A 19,814-nucleotide genomic window follows, 5' to 3' on the forward strand; every position below is an offset into this window, starting at 1 on the left:
CACTAGCTATTACAGAATGGTAAATCTTATCCTAACTCCAGATAAGAAAATAGTACTAACCTAGAAAATCCCTAGATAACATTTATATCCCTGGAGATGGGAACATTGGGTCACTGAGGCCCCTGGGAATATATATATATATATATATATATATATATATATATATATATATATATATAGACTCTTAATTCTAGGACAAATTCAACCGGTTCCCCAGTGTGTGTTTGTTTTATTTTTCTTTGCTGTTCTATTCAAAATTCAAATTATATTGTTTTAGGCAGATGTGATGGCGTAAGTTTGTTCACTATAATTAGCATAGTAGTCTTACATTTATTCATATTGCAAAACAGTGTAGTTGTGATTTTTTTTTTAGCGAAATCTGCAGTTTAAAAAAAGACACTGCAGCCCTCATTTTCCATCATTCTCTGTATTTACCTGCATGTGCTCCCCTCTGTGAAAACATGTCTAATAAAATATTGCAGTGATGGTGGCAGATGAGGTTGATCGAGTTGGAGTCCTAATAAGGAGGAATAGTGTTCACATGGCTCACATGGTAGCTATAACCACACAATAGCTTATTAACTTTTATTTACTCTTTCCAATTAATCAGACCAAAACCAAAAAGTTTTATGTTTTGACTTTTCTTTGCGAATTGGTAGCTATGTAACTTACGTGCCTCAATTCACTCAACTAGTTCTGTATGTAGTGACTCAGTAGGCCAACAAAGGAGATCAGGAACTGGCTAGGTCCCTGGAGATGGGAACATTGGGTCACTGAGGCCCCTGGGAATCAGCCCCGTCATTTCTCCCCATGAATAACTACAAATATGTGACTGCATAAAATGTTAACTTCGTTTTGCATTTAGAAATACACCGCTCAAAAAAATTAAGGGAACACTTAAACAACACAAAATAACTCCAAGTAAATCAAACTTCTGTGAAATCAAACTGTCCACTTAGGAAGCAACACTGATTGAAAATCAATTTCACATGCTGTTGTGCAAATGGAATAGACAACAGGTGGAAATTATTGGCAATTAGCAAGACACACTCAATAAAGGAGTGGTTCTGCAGGTGGGGACCACAGACCACTTCTCAGTACCTATGCTTTCTGGCTGATGTTTTGGTCACTTTTGAATGTTGGTGGTGCTTTCACACTTGTGGTAGCATGAGACGGACTCTTCAACCCACACAAGTGGCTCAGGTAGTGCAGCTCATCCAGGATGGCACATCAATGCGAGCTGTGGCAAGAAGGTTTGCTGTGTCTGTCAGCGTAGTGTCCAGAGACTGGAGGTGCTACCAGGAGACGTGGAGGAGGCCGTAGGAGGGCAACAACCCAGGAGCAGGACCACTACCTCCGCCTTTGTGCAAGGAGGAACAGGAGGAGCACTGCCAGAGCCCTGCAAAATGACCTCCAGCAGGACACAAATGTGCATGTGTCTGCACAAACGGTTAGAAACCGACTCCATGAGGATGGTATGAGGGCCCAACATCCACAGATGGGGGTTGTGATCACAGCCCAACACCGTGCAGGACGTTTAGCATTTGCCAGAGAACACCAGGACTGGCAAATTCACCACTGGCGCCCAGTGCTCTTCACAGATGAAAGTAAGTTCACACTGATCACATGTGACAGACGTGACAGTCTGGAGACGCCGTGGAGAGCGATCTGCTGCCTGCAACATTCTTCAGCATGACCGGTTTGGCAGTGGGTCAGTAATGGTGTGGGGTGGCATTTCTTTGGAGGGATGCACAGCCCTCCATGTGCTCGCCAGAGGTAGCCTGACTGCCATTAGGTACCGAGATGAGATCCTCAGACCCCTGAGGATTGCTGGTGCGGTTGGTCCTGGGTTCCTCCTAATGCAGGACAATGCTAGACCTCATGTGGCTGGAGTGTGTCAGCAGATCCTGCAAGATGAAGGCATTGAAGCTATGGACTGGCCCACCCGTTCCCCAGACCTGAATCCGATTGAGCACATCTGGGACATCATGTCTCGCTCCATCCACCAACGCCACGTTGTACCACAGACTGTCCAGGAGTTGGCGGATGCTTTAGTCCAGGTCTGGGAGGAGATCCCTCAGGAGACCATCCACCACCTCATCAGGAGCATGCCCAGGCGTTGTAGGGGGGGGTCATACAGGCATGTGGAGGCCACACACACACACAATACTGAGCCTCATTTTGACTGGTTTTAAGGAAATTACATCAAAGTTGGATCAGCCTGTAGTGTTTTTCCACTTTACTTTTGTGTGTGACTCCAAATACAGGCCTCCATTGGTTAATAAATTTGATTTCCATTGATGATTTTTGTGTGATTTTGTTGTCAGCACATTCAACTTTGTACAGAACAAAGTAGTTAATGAGAATTTCATTCATTCAGATCAAAGAAGTGTTATTTGAGTGTTCCCTTTATTTTTTGAGCAGTGTACATACCTGTATAAATAATACATATATCCTATAAAAATAATGCATGGCCACGACTTAGAAAGGTGTGGGAATGAGCTCCTAAAGCACCCCTCCCTCAATCGGACTTCCTCATAGTACCACTATGTTGAAGTTATAGTCCAAACTCGCAAACTACAATTCGACATTGTAATTTAAGGCAACTTCGGTTTAAGTCACCTAAGCCTACAGTAAGGCTATTAGTACAGTAGTGCTACCCTAACTCCAGATCTATAGGCATACCTGCACTGCAGTAAGTGTTCCCCTGTACAACTTAGGACTCAGATGAAAGAGGACTTTGTAGTTAATTATAAGACTCAGGAACAGGGAAAACATTAAGACTAATGCATACAGATAGGAGGAACAATGAACATCAGAAATCACCTAAGTTGTAAAAGCACCACAAGAGCAGTAAGCAATGCATCAGTGTATATAAATTGAGGAAAGCTATGTTTCAAATGGAGCAGAGGAAAAAAAAAGGTCATATTACTCATCTTTTGTGGGCACTTAACACTGAATTTTCTTTAGAACAATGTATTCTAAGAAGCTCTTTAAAATAGGGTGTGTTGGAATAAAATGTGAAAAAGTTGCTACTAGATCTGTTTGTAAATGACAAACATGAAACATTTGCCATTTGAATCCATTTTAATAGGCAGAAATGTAAACGCATATGTAACTACTCCGATTCTACTCTCACATTCACTTTACAGGAGCTGCTTCTGTAAGTTACAGCAATGCATTCAGTCCACTTCTAGGTCCCTCATGTCTCTAGTATTAATACTTCACACACTACAGGTTGAGTTTTCCATTAAAAGATTGCGCCCTCTTTAAGCACAATTTGAAGGATCTTCACTCCTTCAGTAGCAGAACAAAATGGAAAGGGACATTAAGTACAATTAGCAGTTCTGCACATTCCCTTTAAATTACAGACTGGGCCAGCAGTTCTCAGAAGTCATTTTTAATTTATTTCAACATGCTAAAAGGGAATAAGTTACACTTTATAGAACATCCAGCAGTAAATAGTGTAAGCTGGGTCAGAGAATAGGAACTGGGTGGGGTGGGGGGCTTAGTGGGAGGGAGGAGTAAAACCATCCTCCACACACCAAAAAAAAAGTGGAAGGAAAAAAGAAAGGGGAAAAAAAAAACCCCACATCCAAGTTACTTATGCCTTGTGGCTAAAAACAGAAATTCAATGCATTTCCTTACAAGACCTGAAATTATATCTAAAACAAAATTAACAATACACCCCCAATAATAAAAGGACAAAGTACTAAGGACTTTATATATAAAGTGGGGGGGGGGGACCCACACACCCCCCCCAAAAAACCCACTACTTTACCCCAAAGTAAGTAATCCTATATAGAATTTAGGAAGTGACAACTAAAACCGAAAGACTGCTTTTCCATCATTAAAAACGCAAAATCATTATAGGAAAGGTGGAGTAACCCGACACCACCCCCCCCACCTCCACCAAAAAAAAAAAAAAAAATAAAAATAAAAATAAAAAAATAAAAAAAACCCACCACACACATCCATGGCCATCATAGTTAATGAATAGTTTGTCAATTAACAATTTTTCAGAATAAAAAACCCAGATAATTTACACATACTTTTTCATCTAAGCATTTACAGGTTTGCTGGAGTGATGCCTAATTTATAATGAATATGCTTTTGTGGATTTTCATTCTTTTATTAATTTTTTGAATTCAGAATATCAAGTACAATAACAGTTAATGCAGCGTTCTAAAGAGGAATCTAGTAGTCACTAGAATTTTTTTATCTTCACATTAGAAGCTCTTCTAGCACAGATCAGCAGGCAGAACCTTAATTACCTTTTAAGAGGAAAAAGAACAATGTCTGCTTAGTAATAGGATTTCTTTATAACAAAAACAGATTTACTCATACATCTCAACTTTGCTTAACAAAGGGGGAAAAAAAAAAAGGAGAAAAATGTTTCCCATCTGAAGAATTTGAATTTGACAGCCAGTGACAATACAAGAATGAAGTGGGAACCCAAGCCATTGACCTGAATGAGAAAACTCCAGGAAAATATTGGCATGTGCACAATTATATCCTCAGAGAATCAATCATTTTCTAGTCATACATTTTGAAGAAAAAGAAAAGGGGAAAAAGTCTTCAGGGACAGGATAGAAAAGGCTACAGCTTCAAATTCCATACCAAGCTTGCTCTCTTTATGGATATAGTATATACATACCAATATATAGATATATGCAGAGCATGTTATCTATATATGCCGATTACATATGTAGTTTATGAAACAAAAGTTCTTAACAGGATAAGGGTTGCCCCACAGTGCCTGGCAGGTTTTGGTGAAATTAATCCGAAATGCCAAGGTATGGTTGGAAGGCAAATCCTGCTACGACCACTCTTCTGCTCTGCTTCATTAAATCACCTTAATGCTTAGAAACCTGCAAAAGAAAAAAAAAAAAAAAAAAAAAAAAAAAAAAAACACAGGTTATTCATCATTGCAATGATTAATTGTAATACTATCATTGATGTAGACAACTGTTAGTGATAAAGAATGCCTCCCAAACTACATGCTTATTTGAGCAAATTCAATTGGAAATATAGCATGTAGAACATGCAAAGGGTCACCAACAGATGTCAAAAACGAATAATGGTAAAATTTCTGTTATAGTTGTTTAACAAAGAGTTTTGTTTCTCCATGTTTAAGCCTTTGATAAGCCTGACATAATGGGACCCAGTACACCCATAAGAGACCCTACTGGCACAGAGGAGCCAAGTGAAAGTTTAGAATTGGTCAAACGGTATCCATATGTTGTGATAATTGATCAGGGAACTTCAAAACCGTTCAGAGTTTTGTTCCGACTGACCTTTAGCTGTAATTTTTGAAGGAATAATTCAAAATACTAGAAAAGGAATCAAATTTATGAAATGTAATTAATTTATTCAGTTCATTGAACTGAATCAAATGGCACTGTTTTATTCTGTAGACTTCGTAATAATATTGTACTAGCATTTTTAATGATTTTAGGGTTTTTGATGGCTGATGTGCCCCCTGAAAGTCATATCTGGACAAAATTTTGCATCTCACCCGAGTCTCAATATATAGAAATACTCAAAATTTTGAGATATGACCAAAGGCCGATGAGTTATAGCAAATCAAACTAGCAAAGCCATGGAGATGAATTGATTGACCAACATTTTTTTGATAATTATTTACCTAGAGAGACCACAGTATTTAGACCAATTTCAAGAATTTTGGATCAAAACCCAGAGACAAGTTCTAAAAGCATGGTTTTCAAACAGAATGATCACCAATAAACTGCATTTTTGCAATAAACATGAAAAAATTAATGTACTGCATAAGAGTTATACATAGCTGGTGTCAAAAATATTAATAGTATATTAATAACATGTAAAAATTCTCATTTGGCTCCCAAAGGCCAAAAAAAAAAAAAAAAAAAAAAAAAAAAGTGGTGCTGGAATTTCATTGGTTGTTACAAAAGTGGCTAAAGACACCATTTAAGTTTCATGATGACTGGTCAATGTTAAAACTGTCAAAATCGTGCTGAATGCCGACTGGCTAGTGACGACCATAAATTTTAATGTATCTAATTGTCCTTCAAGATTCACTTTTACTTCATTTAGCAGATGCCAAGTTTCAGCTTGATTGGATGCACGGATGCTGAGAAACAAAATTGAACTGTGTCCACAGAATCTTGTCTTGAATAAGCCTGTGAAGTTTCTATGCTTTTGGCTGAAGCAGTCTTGAATTAATTTTGAATTTCATCAGAAGGGTTCAATAACATAAGGCAGCCATATTGTTTGCAAAAGTCAAGATTTCTTCTGAATTTGTTGATACCAGAATAATGAGGATTGCTTGAAAATTGTAGTTCACAAAAGTAGGTTTTGCATATTATGCAAATTAGCAATAAAACTAAGCAGGCGGAACTTTATAGTCCCAGTGGCAAAGCTGTTTGCCTTGACCTAAGGAATGAGCTATGTGTAGGAGTTATGAAGCAAAATGGGTTTATGCTCTACAGCGCACCCTTTGGCCAATTGGGATAATTTTTGTTGCCTGGCAAGATGCACACAAACTACAACTACCCGCCAAGTTTGGTATCTCTAGGAGAGTTACGGTCTCTTCTCCACAACACTTAGGAGAAAAAGAATAATAATAACAACAATAAAAAAATCAGAGCAAATCCAAATAGCGTGCTTGGACCCTAATTTCACCACATGTATTTTCAGTGCTTGAAAAATATTAAACAAATTTACGGGAGCCGTAAAGAAAAAACAAAACACAACAATAACAAAAAAAGAAACCACAAATTGACTAGATGCCATCTAATGAAATGTGAAGTGCTCCACCATGCTTGTTAATTCAGACTTTATTCCACATTTCGGCAGTGAATAAAATGTAGTTATTCACTGTCTACACAAAGTTTGTACCAAAAAAAAAAAAAAAAAAAAAAAAAAAAAAACTTCAGATCCTTATTTGACTTAAAAATGTCAATTACAGAGAATCAGCTTTTACTGATATTTTAGTCTATGCTATTATCCTTCAAATTTATCCTTCAGTTGCTAGCAAGTGAAAATATTGCAAGGTTTCTCAACTAAACTAATACATTATTTATTTAGTATTTATTTTTTGAAACAATTTGTGCTTACTGTGAAGCTGTACTACAAACTAGCAGTAATTGTTTCCATTGTACACTTTAGCACTCAAATAGTTTTTTTTTTTGTTACTGTAATCAATGGTTTGACTGATTTCTAGTGTTGTTGGCAACCTTAACCTTATAGCTTCACTGCTAAAGAAATTATTTATATACCAAAGATGTCTTACCTGACTGACTAGCTCTGAGGTAGGTGGGAAATTTTGTAAAATTTAAGAATACTATATGATGAGGTAATTCAAGAACGAGTAAAGACAAAGGACAATCCCCAAACAAAATGAAAAAAGTACAGTTATATGAAACCATTTACACAGTACCAGCACAATTTTTTACTCACACATTGAGGTGGCTAACAAACAGAATGTACTGTTAAGTAGGGAGACTGCACAAAGGATTAAGGGAATGCCATGTCACCAGCAACTACTATTTATAGCCCACACACTTTTCACAATGCTTACTCTCCCATCACTAAGCCTTGAGACACAAAACCAATTTAGTAGCTTTTTTGGCACGTTCTATAGTAGGGTATCTAGAGCCCACAAGAAGGGTTTAAATAAAATAATAATAATAATAATAATAATAAAACAAAAAAAAAAAAAAAAAAAGACGAGAAAGTGCTCACCTAAGCATAAACAAAATCACATCACAAATATAAGCAACAGAATTTGAATAACAAAAGCTTGTAAAATGATACATATATTCTCTCAAGAATTACATTTACAAAAAATGATTTCTGATTTATTAAAACGTTCACTTTGATTTGAGCAACGCTTTAAAGCTTGGATAAAACCAAGACATCACTATCTGAGCAAATATAGGATTAACAATTATAAATTGCCAAGCACAGACACACACACACACACACACACACAAAAAAAAAAAAAAAAAAAAAAACAACTTTGGTTGCCAATGTGCATGAATTCTATATAACTGGAATATAACTAAATAACTGGAAACGCATCTGACAAAATTCTGAAATAATTAGTTGGACCAAAAAGGGCAACAATGTTGAAGGAACTTTAGGTACATTTAAAGCAGAGTTAGACATTAATGCTCGTCTGCTAGCTGATTATGAATTTACTGTTTTGTTTGGACAAGTAAATATAGGTATATACAAAAAGTTAAAATAAATGCAAAATTAAACAAGCAGCAAATTAAATGTAATTAAAGCACAGAGCAGGAGTTATACAAATGAAACTAAAGAGAAAAACAAAAGTATTACAAAAAAAACACAAAACAAAAAAAAAAAAAAATACATACAACCCCAATTCCAAAAAAGTTGAGAAGCTATGTAAAATATAAATAAACGTAAATAAAACCAGAACATAATTCGCAAGTCCCATTGATGGGACTCCGACCCATATTTTATTCACAATAGAACATATCAAGTGTATAAAGTGAGACATTTTACCACTTCATGACCGACTAACTCATTTAGAACTAGAACATTTAGAATGGCAGCAATGCATCTCAAAAGTTGGGAATGTGGCAACAAATCCACAAATGAAATCCACAAACGCAAGTCAAAGCTGTATCATGCAAAGTAGAAGCCATACACCTGAAACGCCACTATCTTCTCTTGCAGTTTTTTTTTTTAATGGATTGAGGTAAAACAAAACTGTCTTGCAGTCAGATTAATAAAAATTTTAATTCTTTTCAGAAACCATGGACACCGTGTCTCAAGAGAGGGACCATCCAGCTTGCTGTCAGCACACATGGAGTGCATTAGTGTCTATAGTGTTGGCAGTTTCCACATCTGGAAAGGCACTGTCAATGGTGAACAGTATATAGAGGTTTTAGAGCAGCTAGATTCCTACATGAGGCAAGAATAGGATAACATTCCTCTTCCAAAACTCCAGCAACTGGTCTCCTTACTTGGGGATGCTAAATACTGGTAGACATGGCCCTGTCTCAACTTTGAGATGCGCTGCTGCCATCTCACAGTTCTGATGTGAATAAAATATGGGTCTGAGACTTGCAAATCATTGCATTCTGTTTTCACTTACATTTTACATAGAGACCCAACTTTTTTTGGAATTGGGATTGTACTTCTGAATAACGCAACAGCAAACAGTAATTATAATTCTAGTGTAAACTTAAAGTTTACACAAAAACTTAGCAATATAAAGTTGCAATATAAAAACATTCAAATAAAACGTGATTAGCCCTCGAAACTCGGCAACTAATACAAGTTGCTGTGCTATTACCAGCTTCATGAAGCACAAAATTGAACCAAACTGCAGATATGATTATCAGCCAGCTGCTAGGCTTAAATTGGAAGATTTTTAAAATGAGCCACCCTTAATCATTTTGTAGTTAACCAGAATATGCTAATTTAACTATTGCTTTTTAGCCTATATGACATTGATGATGTAAAGCTCTCCGTTCACAAAGCTGATATAGTACACAGGGCAGATTTTAAGAAGAGAAGAAAAGATTCTGTCCAGCAATTTAGCACATGCTGCTCCTGTGCCCGAAGAAAAAGGCAAGGCAAAGCAGCTGGTGCAAAATTTAAGCAGACAGGAACTGAACTTTTTTTTTTTCCACCCCTTTTACTTGAATAGGCAAACATTTTGGTTCATCTGACTTAACCTTTCATGAAGCTACTTAAATGAGTGACCATCATATTTTTGGTGTGTGTAATAAATAAATAAATAAATAAATAAATAAAACAAATGTTTAAAACATTTGACCGTGTTTCACTCACTGCTGCTGTTGGTGGTACAACTTTCCATTGTAGCTTTATTGAAAACAATGCAATGTGTACCGGACGTGTCTCTCCAATATCCGATTTGTGTAATAAGGTCAGCATCATGCCCATCTGATTTTCAGGGAGGTCCATGCTTATTTCAACATGACAAAAACAAGCCACTTTCTGTATGTCACAATAGCATGGCTACATAATTACAGTATGGTTGCTAGACTGACTTAACTGTAGTCCAGAACTCTCCCACTGAAAATGTCTAAACTCAAAAAATGACAAAGGCCATGTAGTTGCACAGTTTAGGACTTTTATAACAGAAAAATGTCAAAAAATTCCACCGGAATACTTTGTGTCTTCAGTCTCCAAATGATTAAGTGCTGTTGTAAGGAAAGATGAAACACTCCCTTCCCAACTTTTTTGAAACATGTTGCAGGCAAAAAATTCGCAATCACTTAATTACTACTTTTTTTTTTAGTATTGTACACACTGTCCCAACTTTGAAATTGAGGCTAATAAACTGTAGATTTAGAAAGAATGTCAAAAACTGGACAAGGACTCCCATTTCCCAGTAACTAAAGTTATTTAAGAAGAAGAAATGACTCCAAGACCTATTGATGACTGTAGCTTGCATTATATGCTCATAACGGGCTTTAAGATTTTAAATTAAAAGATGGGAACAAAACAGTAGTTTGAAAAACAGTTTTCAAACAATTAAAATTTGCAAAATAACTGCATTTCTTAACATACTTTTAAAATTAGTGTTCTTAAAAAAATAGCTTTTTTTAAAGCAAGTTATCCAACCATCAGTGAAAACATTTTATTTTAGCCGAACAGTGTGCCCAGTGATTAAATCTTCTGAAACCTAACTGATTATTAGGAAGTGCATATACAGATACACCACTCAAGTTTCACCATTCAGAATTGGTCAATGTTAAGCTTTTCAGAGGCCTGTTGAGAGTTAACTGGCTAACTGCAGCCACAAATTTCGATTAATCAAGTCATTTACAAATTCGCTGATCCAAAAGGAAATTCACAAAAGTATGTTTCGCACATTATACAAAAAGGCCAAAAATCTAAGCAGGCAGAGCTAAAGGTTCCAAATTTTAAATTAGTGTCTCTTCAGTCAAGGAAAGTCTGGCCAATTTATGTTTGTACAGCTTACAGTTGGGTCTGCACGATTCCTTCTGGAAGAGAATCAGAACTTGAAAAAGGCTAACAAAACACAACAGGGTTCTAAGCACTACATGCTTGTACCCCTATAAAGTTGCTTTAGTGGCAGCATCTCCACAAATTGAACAAGTCTCAAGCACAGCTCAGAGCCTAGTCAATCCAAGGGCTAATGCTGCCATGTAGGTGAGCTATGACAAAGTACAAGAGAAATGCTGTTAACACATTTTCTTACTTGACTCCTCAAAAACATGCTCAGTCTCAAATTCCAGTCTAAACACACGAAAGCCCAGCTGCTTGGTCGCTGTAAATCGATATTGACTCCTTGATTCCATATCGGCAGTGGATGAGTCTATTTCACCTTAATTGCGGCTGCATTTTACACTACATTTTACCTGTAGATTGTAATGTCAGTTTTTTTTTTTGGTTGGCCAGTGCAAGGTAAAAGGAAAACTGCCTAGGTTCCTCATTTTCATCATATGCACAAGGATATGAGACAACTTGCAGATATTGCCTTTGTGAATTTGTTTAATGATCAAAGTTACTTCAAAGCATTATCTAAAAGCAAAACTCACAGCTAGTGTGGCAATTGGGTGATCACTGGGTGATGCCCCTTGGCAGACTATGCTGGAAAGTACGAATAAAACAATTAAAAAACGAACAATGATGATGACAAAGTGGAAAGCTTATTCCCCATTCCCCTCAAAACAAGATATAGGTCCAATCCCATTTCATCCTTGCCCCTACCACAAGCAAGAAGGCTGCATGAGCGACCAAAGATAGCAACAAATGTATTTTTGCTGTAAAAAAAAAAAAAAAAAAAAAACCCACTACGATAACCATTCTGTTATCTTCATGTCGTTTGTGTATTATGGTTGTTTTCTTCATAACAAGTACCAAAAAAACAAACAAACAATGATAGCTAATAGCATGCTAATGTCTTGGTAGCTAGCTAGCGTTCTTGTTCCACCTTCAAAAGTCCAGCGGTATGTAACTGCTTCAATGAAACTGCTGCACCATTTAAGGTGGAATGTGAAAATTTTAACAAGAAGCTGGCAAACGGCTGACTTCACTTTGAGGGTTGTCGCATTTTGTAGGGCAAGATTTCAACCACTACCCCTTGTAATAGGCTGAAACTCGAAAACAAGGGGGAAACTCGAAAACAAGAGGTAAAAAGAAGAAATGGGATTGGGACATAATGCAGGAAAATGAGAGTGAGACACCTGCAATTGTGGATGAGCTGGAGCATGCACCTGGCATTCACATTATTTTCAGTTCAGTTCATGTGAACTCCATTTCCGCAATGAAAATAATGTTACTGAATAATGGAAAGTTGTGTGTGTACATACACACACACACACACACACACACACACACACACATATTCAACAGCTATAATAAAACACTGCTTTTGAGTGGTGAAAAATATTTAGGGTAAGATTTACAAAGACAAATGCAATTAAGAATCAGGACCAGGTTAAAACTAGTTAGTCAGTTTCTAAATTAATGATGCATGTTCAAATCTCTCCAAAATACACTACACTGCCAAAATTATTCACTCACCCATACAAATCACTGACTTCAGGCGTTCCATTCACTTCTGTGGCTACAGGTGTATAAAACCAAGCACTTATGCATGCAGACTACTTCTACAAACATTTGTGAAAGAATGTGTCACTCTCAGGAGCTCATTGAAATCCAGTGTGGTAGAGGTAGGGTTATGAAAGTTGACATGCGTGTGAATACTTGTGGCAATATAGTGCATCATCCTCTCACACTCTCTAACCAGGAGAGCTGGACACAAATGGAAACTGATGGATCTCTCTCTCTCTCTCTCTCCACAAATACACACACATACATAGATAGACACACCCCTCAAAAAAATAAAGGGAACACTTAAGCAACACAATATAGCTCCAAGTAAATCAAACTTCTGTGAAATCAAACTGTCCACTTAGGAAGCAACACTGATTGACAATTTCACATGCTGTTGTGCAAATGGAATAGACAACAGGTGGAAATTATTGGCAAATAGCAAGAGGAGTGGTTCTGCAGGTGGGGACCACAGACCACTTCTCAGTACCTATGCTTTCTGGCTGATGTTTTGGTCACTTTTGAAAGTTGGTGGTGCTTTCACATTCGTGGTAGCATGAGACAACTCTACAACCCACACAAGTGGCTCAGGTAGTGCAGCTCATCCAGGATGGCACATCAATACGAGCTGTGGCAAGAAGGTTTGCTGTGTCTGTCATCGTAGTGTCCACAGGCTGGAGGCACTACCAGGAGACAGGCGAGTACACCAAGAAACGTGTAGGAGGCCGTAGGAGGGCAACAACCCAGCAGCAGGACCGCTACCTCCGCCTTTGTGCAAGGAGGAACAGGAGGAGCACTGCCAGAGCCCTGCAAAATGACCTCCAGCAGAGCACAAATGTGCATGTGTCTGCAAAAACGGTTAGAAACCGACTCCATAAGGATGGTATGAGGGCCCGACGTCCACAGATGGGGATTGTGATCACAGCCCAACACTGTGCAGGACGCTTGGCATTTGCCAGAGAACACCAGTATTGGCAAATTCGCCACTGGCGCCCTGTGCTCTTCACAGATGAAAGCAGGTTCACACTGAGCATACTGGGGCAGCCGTGGGCTGGAGGTTAGGGAGCTGGCCCTGTGACCGGAAGGTCGCCGGTTTGATCCCCAGGGCCGACAGTTCATGACTGAGGTGTCCTTGAGCAAGACTTGCTCCCCGGGCGCCATGGATAGGGCTGCCCACCGCTCCGGGCAAGTGTGCTCACTGGCCCCTAGTGTTTGTGTGTTCACTAGTGTGTATGTGGTGTTTCACTTCATGGATGGGTTAAATGCGGAGGTGGAATTTCCCTGGCTGTAGGATCAAAAAAGTATCACTTAACTTAACTTAGCATGTGTGACAGACATGACAGAGTCTGGAGATGCCGTGGAGAGCGATCTGCTGTCTGCAACATCCTTCAGCCTGACCGGTTTGGCAATGGGTCAGTAATGGTGTGGGGTGGCATTTCTTTGGAGGGCTGCACAGCCCTCCATGTACTCGCCAGAGGTAGCCTGACTGCCATTAGGTACCGAGATGAGATCCTCAGACCCCTGAGGATTGCTGGTGCGGTTGGTCCTGGGTTCCTCCTAATGCAGGACAATGCTAGACCTCATGTGGATGGAGTGTGTCAGCAGTTCCTGCAAGACGAAGGCATGGAAGCTATGGACTGGCCTGCCCATTCCCCAGACCTGAATCCAATTGACCACATCTGGGACATCATATCACGTTGCACCACAGACTGTCCAGGAGTTGGCGGATGCTTTGGTCCAGGTCTGGGAGGAGATCCCTCAGGAGACCATGCGCCACCTCATCATGAGCATGCCCAGGTGTTGTAGGGAGATCATACAGGCACATGGAGGCCACACACAATACTGAGCCTCAATTTGACTTGTTTCAAGGACATTACAAAGTTGGATTAGCCTGTAGTGGGTTTTTCCACTTTAATTTTTGACTCCAACTCCAGGCCTCCACTGGTTAATAAATTTGATTTCCATTGATTTTTGTGTGATTTTGTTGTCAGCACATTCAACTTTGTACAGAACAAAGTATTAAATGAGAATATTTCATTCATTCAGATCTAGGATGTGTTCGAGTGTTAATTTTTTTGAGCAGTGTGTATGTGTTTCATTTTATATATATATATATATATATATATATATATATATATATATATATATATATATATATATATATATATATATATATATATATATATATATATATATATATATATTAATGTGTTAATTTAGATTAATTACAAAGATTTTAACGCGTCAAAACCTTTATCGGAATTAATCACTTTTTTTTTTTAAGTTTGGAGCCGGAACCTTTGTATTCGCGTGTTCTAGCACGCCTGTAAATTTGATGCACAAGCAACATCCGCAAACAACAACGATGGACGACGAAGCTGCTTCTCTTGGTCCACTGAGGGACAACTTTAGCTTTAAAAAACGTCCTGATGGGACTTTCGAAAAGACTACTGTTGTATGCAAGTTGTGCAAAAAGGAGTTTGCTCATCATCGAAGCTACTCAAGCCTAAAATACCATCTCAATGCAAAACATGTTGCGGCAAGCACAGCCGTCCCCACAGCTAATTTCAGCGCCCCCAGCAGCGGTACAAATAAACGCTTCAGCCAGCCCACATAGGACCAGATGACAGGTTTCAGTGCCAAAATAAGTAAGTCTACATCTGAAAAATTAAACAACTCCCTGGCTAAATGGATCGCAACAGACTGTAGACCGCTTTCGGTGGTAGAGGATAGGGGGCTACAGTCTGTGTTAGATAGGGACATCGGACCCTGCTTACGAACTCCTGTGTAAGAAAACCATGGTGAGTAAGATTAGGCAGCTTTATGATGACGAAAAGCAATCAAAACAAGACATATTGAATGCAGTTGATTGTGTTGCATTGACAGGGGACCATTGGACTTCCGCCATGAATTCTAACTACCTTGGCGTGACCGCGCACACCGTATGCGTTGTTAACAAAGTATGGCAATTAGCATCTTTCGCCCTCACTGTAGAAAAAGTCAACAACAGACATTATGCAGTAAACTAAGCAGACCATTTTTTTCTGTAGCCGAGTCCTGGAAAATTGAGCAAAAGGTTACAACAATTGGCACCGATTGTGCCAGAAACATGATGGCAGCAGCAAGACAGCTCCCATTTCAGCACATGCCATGTGTTGCGCATATTGCAGAGATCCATCACTGTGTGCCTGGACAGGATTTAATGATGTACTAGCAAAGTGCCGCAAGATTGTGGGTCATTTCAGACACAGTCCAGCCAACACAATGAACTGTATAAAGAGCAAAGGGCACTTGACCAGGAAAATGAACCCCTAATCCAGGATGTTTCCACAAGGTGGAAGCAATAAACATGTTTGTTGTTAAAAATATACGTGTATTCATTCAAAATTTTAGTAGCAAAATTTTTGTAATTAATTGCAATTAATTACAGACCCTGTAATTAACTTGATGAAAAATATATATATATATATACACATACATACACACACACACACACACACCCCCACTATATATATAGCTTACTGCTGCTGTAACAAAAGACATTCATGACTAACAAACTACAGATTGCATGGAAAGTCATAACAGTTGAATAGTAATAGTTCTATACTTCCCCTTTAAATCCCCCCAAAAAAATGCTAGAAGATGCTCGGAAGAAAAAGAAAGGAAAAAAAGGAATTTAGAAAAGAAAGAAAGAAAGAAAGAAAAAAAAAAAAAAAAAACACCAAACACAACAACCACTAACATGGTTAGTGTACAAAGTCACTACCACTAACCCACATGTGTGGTGTGACATTTAAGATTATGGCAGTGTTTGGGAGACTGGATAGATGAAGTTATGAATATGAGAGAGAGAGAGAGAGAGAGAGAGAGAGAGAGAGAGAGAGAGAGAGAGAGAGAGAGAGAGAGAGAGAGAGAGAGAGAGAGAGAGAGAGAGAGAGAGAGAGTGAGAGTGAGAGTGAGAGTGAGAGTGAGAGTGAGAGTGAGTGAGTGAGTGAGTGAGTGAGTGAGTGAGTGAGTGAGTGAGTGAGTGAGTGAGTGAGAGAGTGAGAGAGTGAGTGTGAGTGAGTGAGTGAGTGAGTGAGTGAGTGAGTGAGTGAGTGTGAGTGAGTGAGTGAGTGAGTGTGAGTGAGTGAGTGAGTGAGTGAGTGAGTGAGAGAGGCCACCCTTTTCCCCCCCAGAGAAGACAGACACTTTCACAAAGTTAGTAGTCAAATTTCCCAAGGACGTCTTTGCATCTGCAAGACAGACCAATTGATGATAGGGGAGGGGAGGGGGGGAGGGGTGTACACCTTCAACTGTAACCCTTTTTTCCCCCCCTTTGTATTTAATGAATGTTTGGGTGGGGGAAAGATTCTTCCAAATGTATTATTTAAAGGGGACCAGTCACGCAGTCAATTAGCCCTGTGATCAAGTATTTAGGCTACTAAATAATTAGTTTGTCTCAAAAAAAAAAAAAAAAAAAAGAAAAAAAAAAAGAAAGAAAGAAAGAAAGAAAGAAAAAAAATTCCAGGAGCTATCCCTACATCTTCAGAAGTATATATTTATTTTTGTGCCGTTTCATTTGAGTGTGTGGGAGTGGCTATTCTGCATAAACTCAGCCAAACCTGTACTTTAACTACAAGTGCTGAGAACTACCAGATTTTCAGCTACCATAAGCCCAACTTGTGTTACTATTCTAGAGCTGTTTTGCACAAAATAAAACATCTGAGTGAACCAGATGGAATCGATGAGCTTGTGCTATTAAGTGTGCAGGAAACAGAGGCTTGGTTGAATACACCATGTTCCAAATTATTATGCACATCATTTGGTTTACTTTTCTTGAACAGTCAATATGTTTAAGGATTTTTTTTCCCTCAGCCATTATATCACAATGTGGATGTTATTATAAGGCAAAGTACTCATACTGGCAATGGTTTTACTGATATTGTGGAGAATTTAAAAATAATTATAATAAAAAAACACTACATTTCAAATTATTATGCAGATTGCAGCATTCCTATCATTTCATTTTTCAGAAAATAAGAGTTACATAAAGCCATATATTTACAGATCAAATTACATACTGATATATGAGCCCTTCTTTGAGATGCCACCTCTTCCACTTCTAAGCCCATGTATTTTCTGCCTGTATTTCATTTGAGCATGCCAGTATTTCCTCACAGAGCTGCTGTATCACATGACACCCACTAGATTTTCCTTTTAAGGATGCTAATGTTCTCAACAGGTTTGAGGTAAGGAGATGATGGTGGCTAAACCTCATCATTGTATGCCCATGGCAGCCAAATCAACACCGTTTTGTGCATGAAAATTGTTGTTTAGGAACTCTACATATCATGCACAGGTGATTTTAACACCCTCAAGGACCCTAAAGCGACCTACCATCTCACTTCCCAATATTGCATCCCAGATCATCACTCATCCACCTCCTTGCAGCATTCATCAGTAAAGAAAACTGTTTGAAAATTAGTCATGTATGAGCCCACACAAGCATCTGTTTGTAAGCTTCGCTTACGTATGGCTGAAATACAACTTTATACACAGCTGCCAGCCTGTGGAGGATCCTGCATAGGCAGGGTCTTGAGACTCCAGAGAAACCAGCAGCTTCAAATACCTGGTCAGACAGAGGCTTAAATAAGCCTTTATCTGACCATAATTGCCTACGCTCTGAACTTCTCACATACCTTTTCAGAGTTCGATGATCTCTTCAGTTTTTTGTGAAATAATGATGGTGTTATTCCATGCTTTTCGTTTTCAGAAAGATCACTTTCTCCCCATGCAAAACTGTGACTTGCTAAATAATGTGGAACAATCTCTAGCCAAGTTTTTCTTTAATCAAGATCACCTGACCAAAAAAAAACCAAAAAAAAAAAAAAAAAAACACCTGTCCAAGATTCACACCAGTTATCTAAAGAGATGAAAAAACACTATTTGAGAGACTGAAGCCTAAATACTAAATCTTCCCGATGTCACTTGCAAGGCATATGTAGTTTAAAAAAAATAAATAAATAAAAAAAATAAAAATAAAAACCAACCCACACACACACACACACACACACACAAACATGACTGTTCCCCTTTAAGTCTTAATATTTTTCACTCCTTTTTACAAGAAATGAAAGCAATTGGTGTCTAATGTTTTGCACTTCAAACGTCACTTGGCTGTTTGCTACTAACCTTTCATGTTACTCTTGGGTTTGTCAGTTTGCTTGCCTGTGGGGGTTTGTGCCTGTTGCCCCTGTCCCCCTGAGGAAGCCGCCTGTTGTGCTGCTTTCTGCTTCAGCATGGTCCAGTCAAATGTGTAGTCATACTGGTGGTTCAGAGTCCTAGAAGAGATTGTGTGATCGTGAGCAGGAAAACCACTGGCCAAACAGAAACATTTTACAAATGGGTCATGGGATAGTGGGAGAAAAACACTTTCCCCAGGGTTATATCAGCTGCACTCTTAAATGCACCATCTGCAATTTCAGTAATATTCATAATTTAAAAAACATTTTTCGCTATCTAACAAGTGCAAGGCTATTTGGTTAAAGGTGCTAAACTGTTTAGTTTCATACTAACATAAGCTTAATATGAACAGAAAACAGCAGGTTTGGTACAATGATGGCTCACACTGCTTTACTACAATCACTCCTAACACATACATGTTAGAGCATATCACAGTATTCAACATTTTCATTTCTGCATGTTGTCGTAGTTGTCCGAGTGGTGGAAGAACTGCCAACATATCTGATGCTCGCTGTGTAAAAAATGGATCTTTGTGGCATTAACTGCAGGGTGAATCTTTCGCACCAAACAAAAGACGCCATCCTTTTAGGTGTGTTTACACAACTCGATACTTCGTCATTTCATCACTGTAGCTAACTATGTCAATTTCACCCATGGTGTGCAGCTGAGCACTGTAACACACCGATTGCTTCGGCTGTAGTTGTGTAAAGCAGACATGATTTAATGCTGCCAAAGCTTATTAGGGCGTTAGGAAAGAGAGCTCGCTCCAGGCCAGTACAGTTACATGGCACAGGAGAACAGACTGATTGCTAGAGTAGTCCGTCTGCTACTGCAAAAAGCTGGCTACCCACGTAGGTGCAGTCTCTTAACAATGTAAAACACTGGCCTCATCGAATCATGTTGCGAAACTCAGAATTGCACCCTTTCATGTGGCTTGAATGCAGAAGTGTGATCTATATCAAACATTTCTTATATTTTCATAAAGGAAATTATCATTGTAACACCCAGTCCTAACAACAATA

At 38.6% G+C, this 19,814-nt stretch overlaps 1 protein-coding gene across 4 annotated transcripts in view; it reads right to left on the reverse strand.

Moving 5' to 3' along the window:
* Nucleotides 1–3,068: 3,068 nt before the first annotated feature.
* csnk1a1 (casein kinase 1, alpha 1) overlaps nt 3,069–19,814 on the reverse strand; it is a 48,298-nt gene continuing 31,552 nt past the window's right edge. For 2 of the 4 annotated variants that reach the window (XM_017713397.2, XM_017713401.2), the window contains 2 exons: nt 18,742–18,890; nt 3,069–4,871 (listed from right to left, as the gene is read on the reverse strand). In XM_017713397.2, the coding sequence (XP_017568886.1) occupies nt 4,864–4,871; nt 18,742–18,890 (157 nt within the window). In that variant the 3' untranslated portion in view covers nt 3,069–4,863. Of the gene's footprint in view, nt 4,872–18,736; nt 18,891–19,814 lie in introns of those variants that run through there. The other 2 variants (XM_017713399.2, XM_017713398.2) reach the window with 2 other exon arrangements.

The sequence above is a fragment of the Pygocentrus nattereri genome, chromosome 8 (genome assembly GCF_015220715.1).
Source record: "Pygocentrus nattereri isolate fPygNat1 chromosome 8, fPygNat1.pri, whole genome shotgun sequence".
NCBI lineage: Eukaryota > Metazoa > Chordata > Actinopteri > Characiformes > Serrasalmidae > Pygocentrus > Pygocentrus nattereri.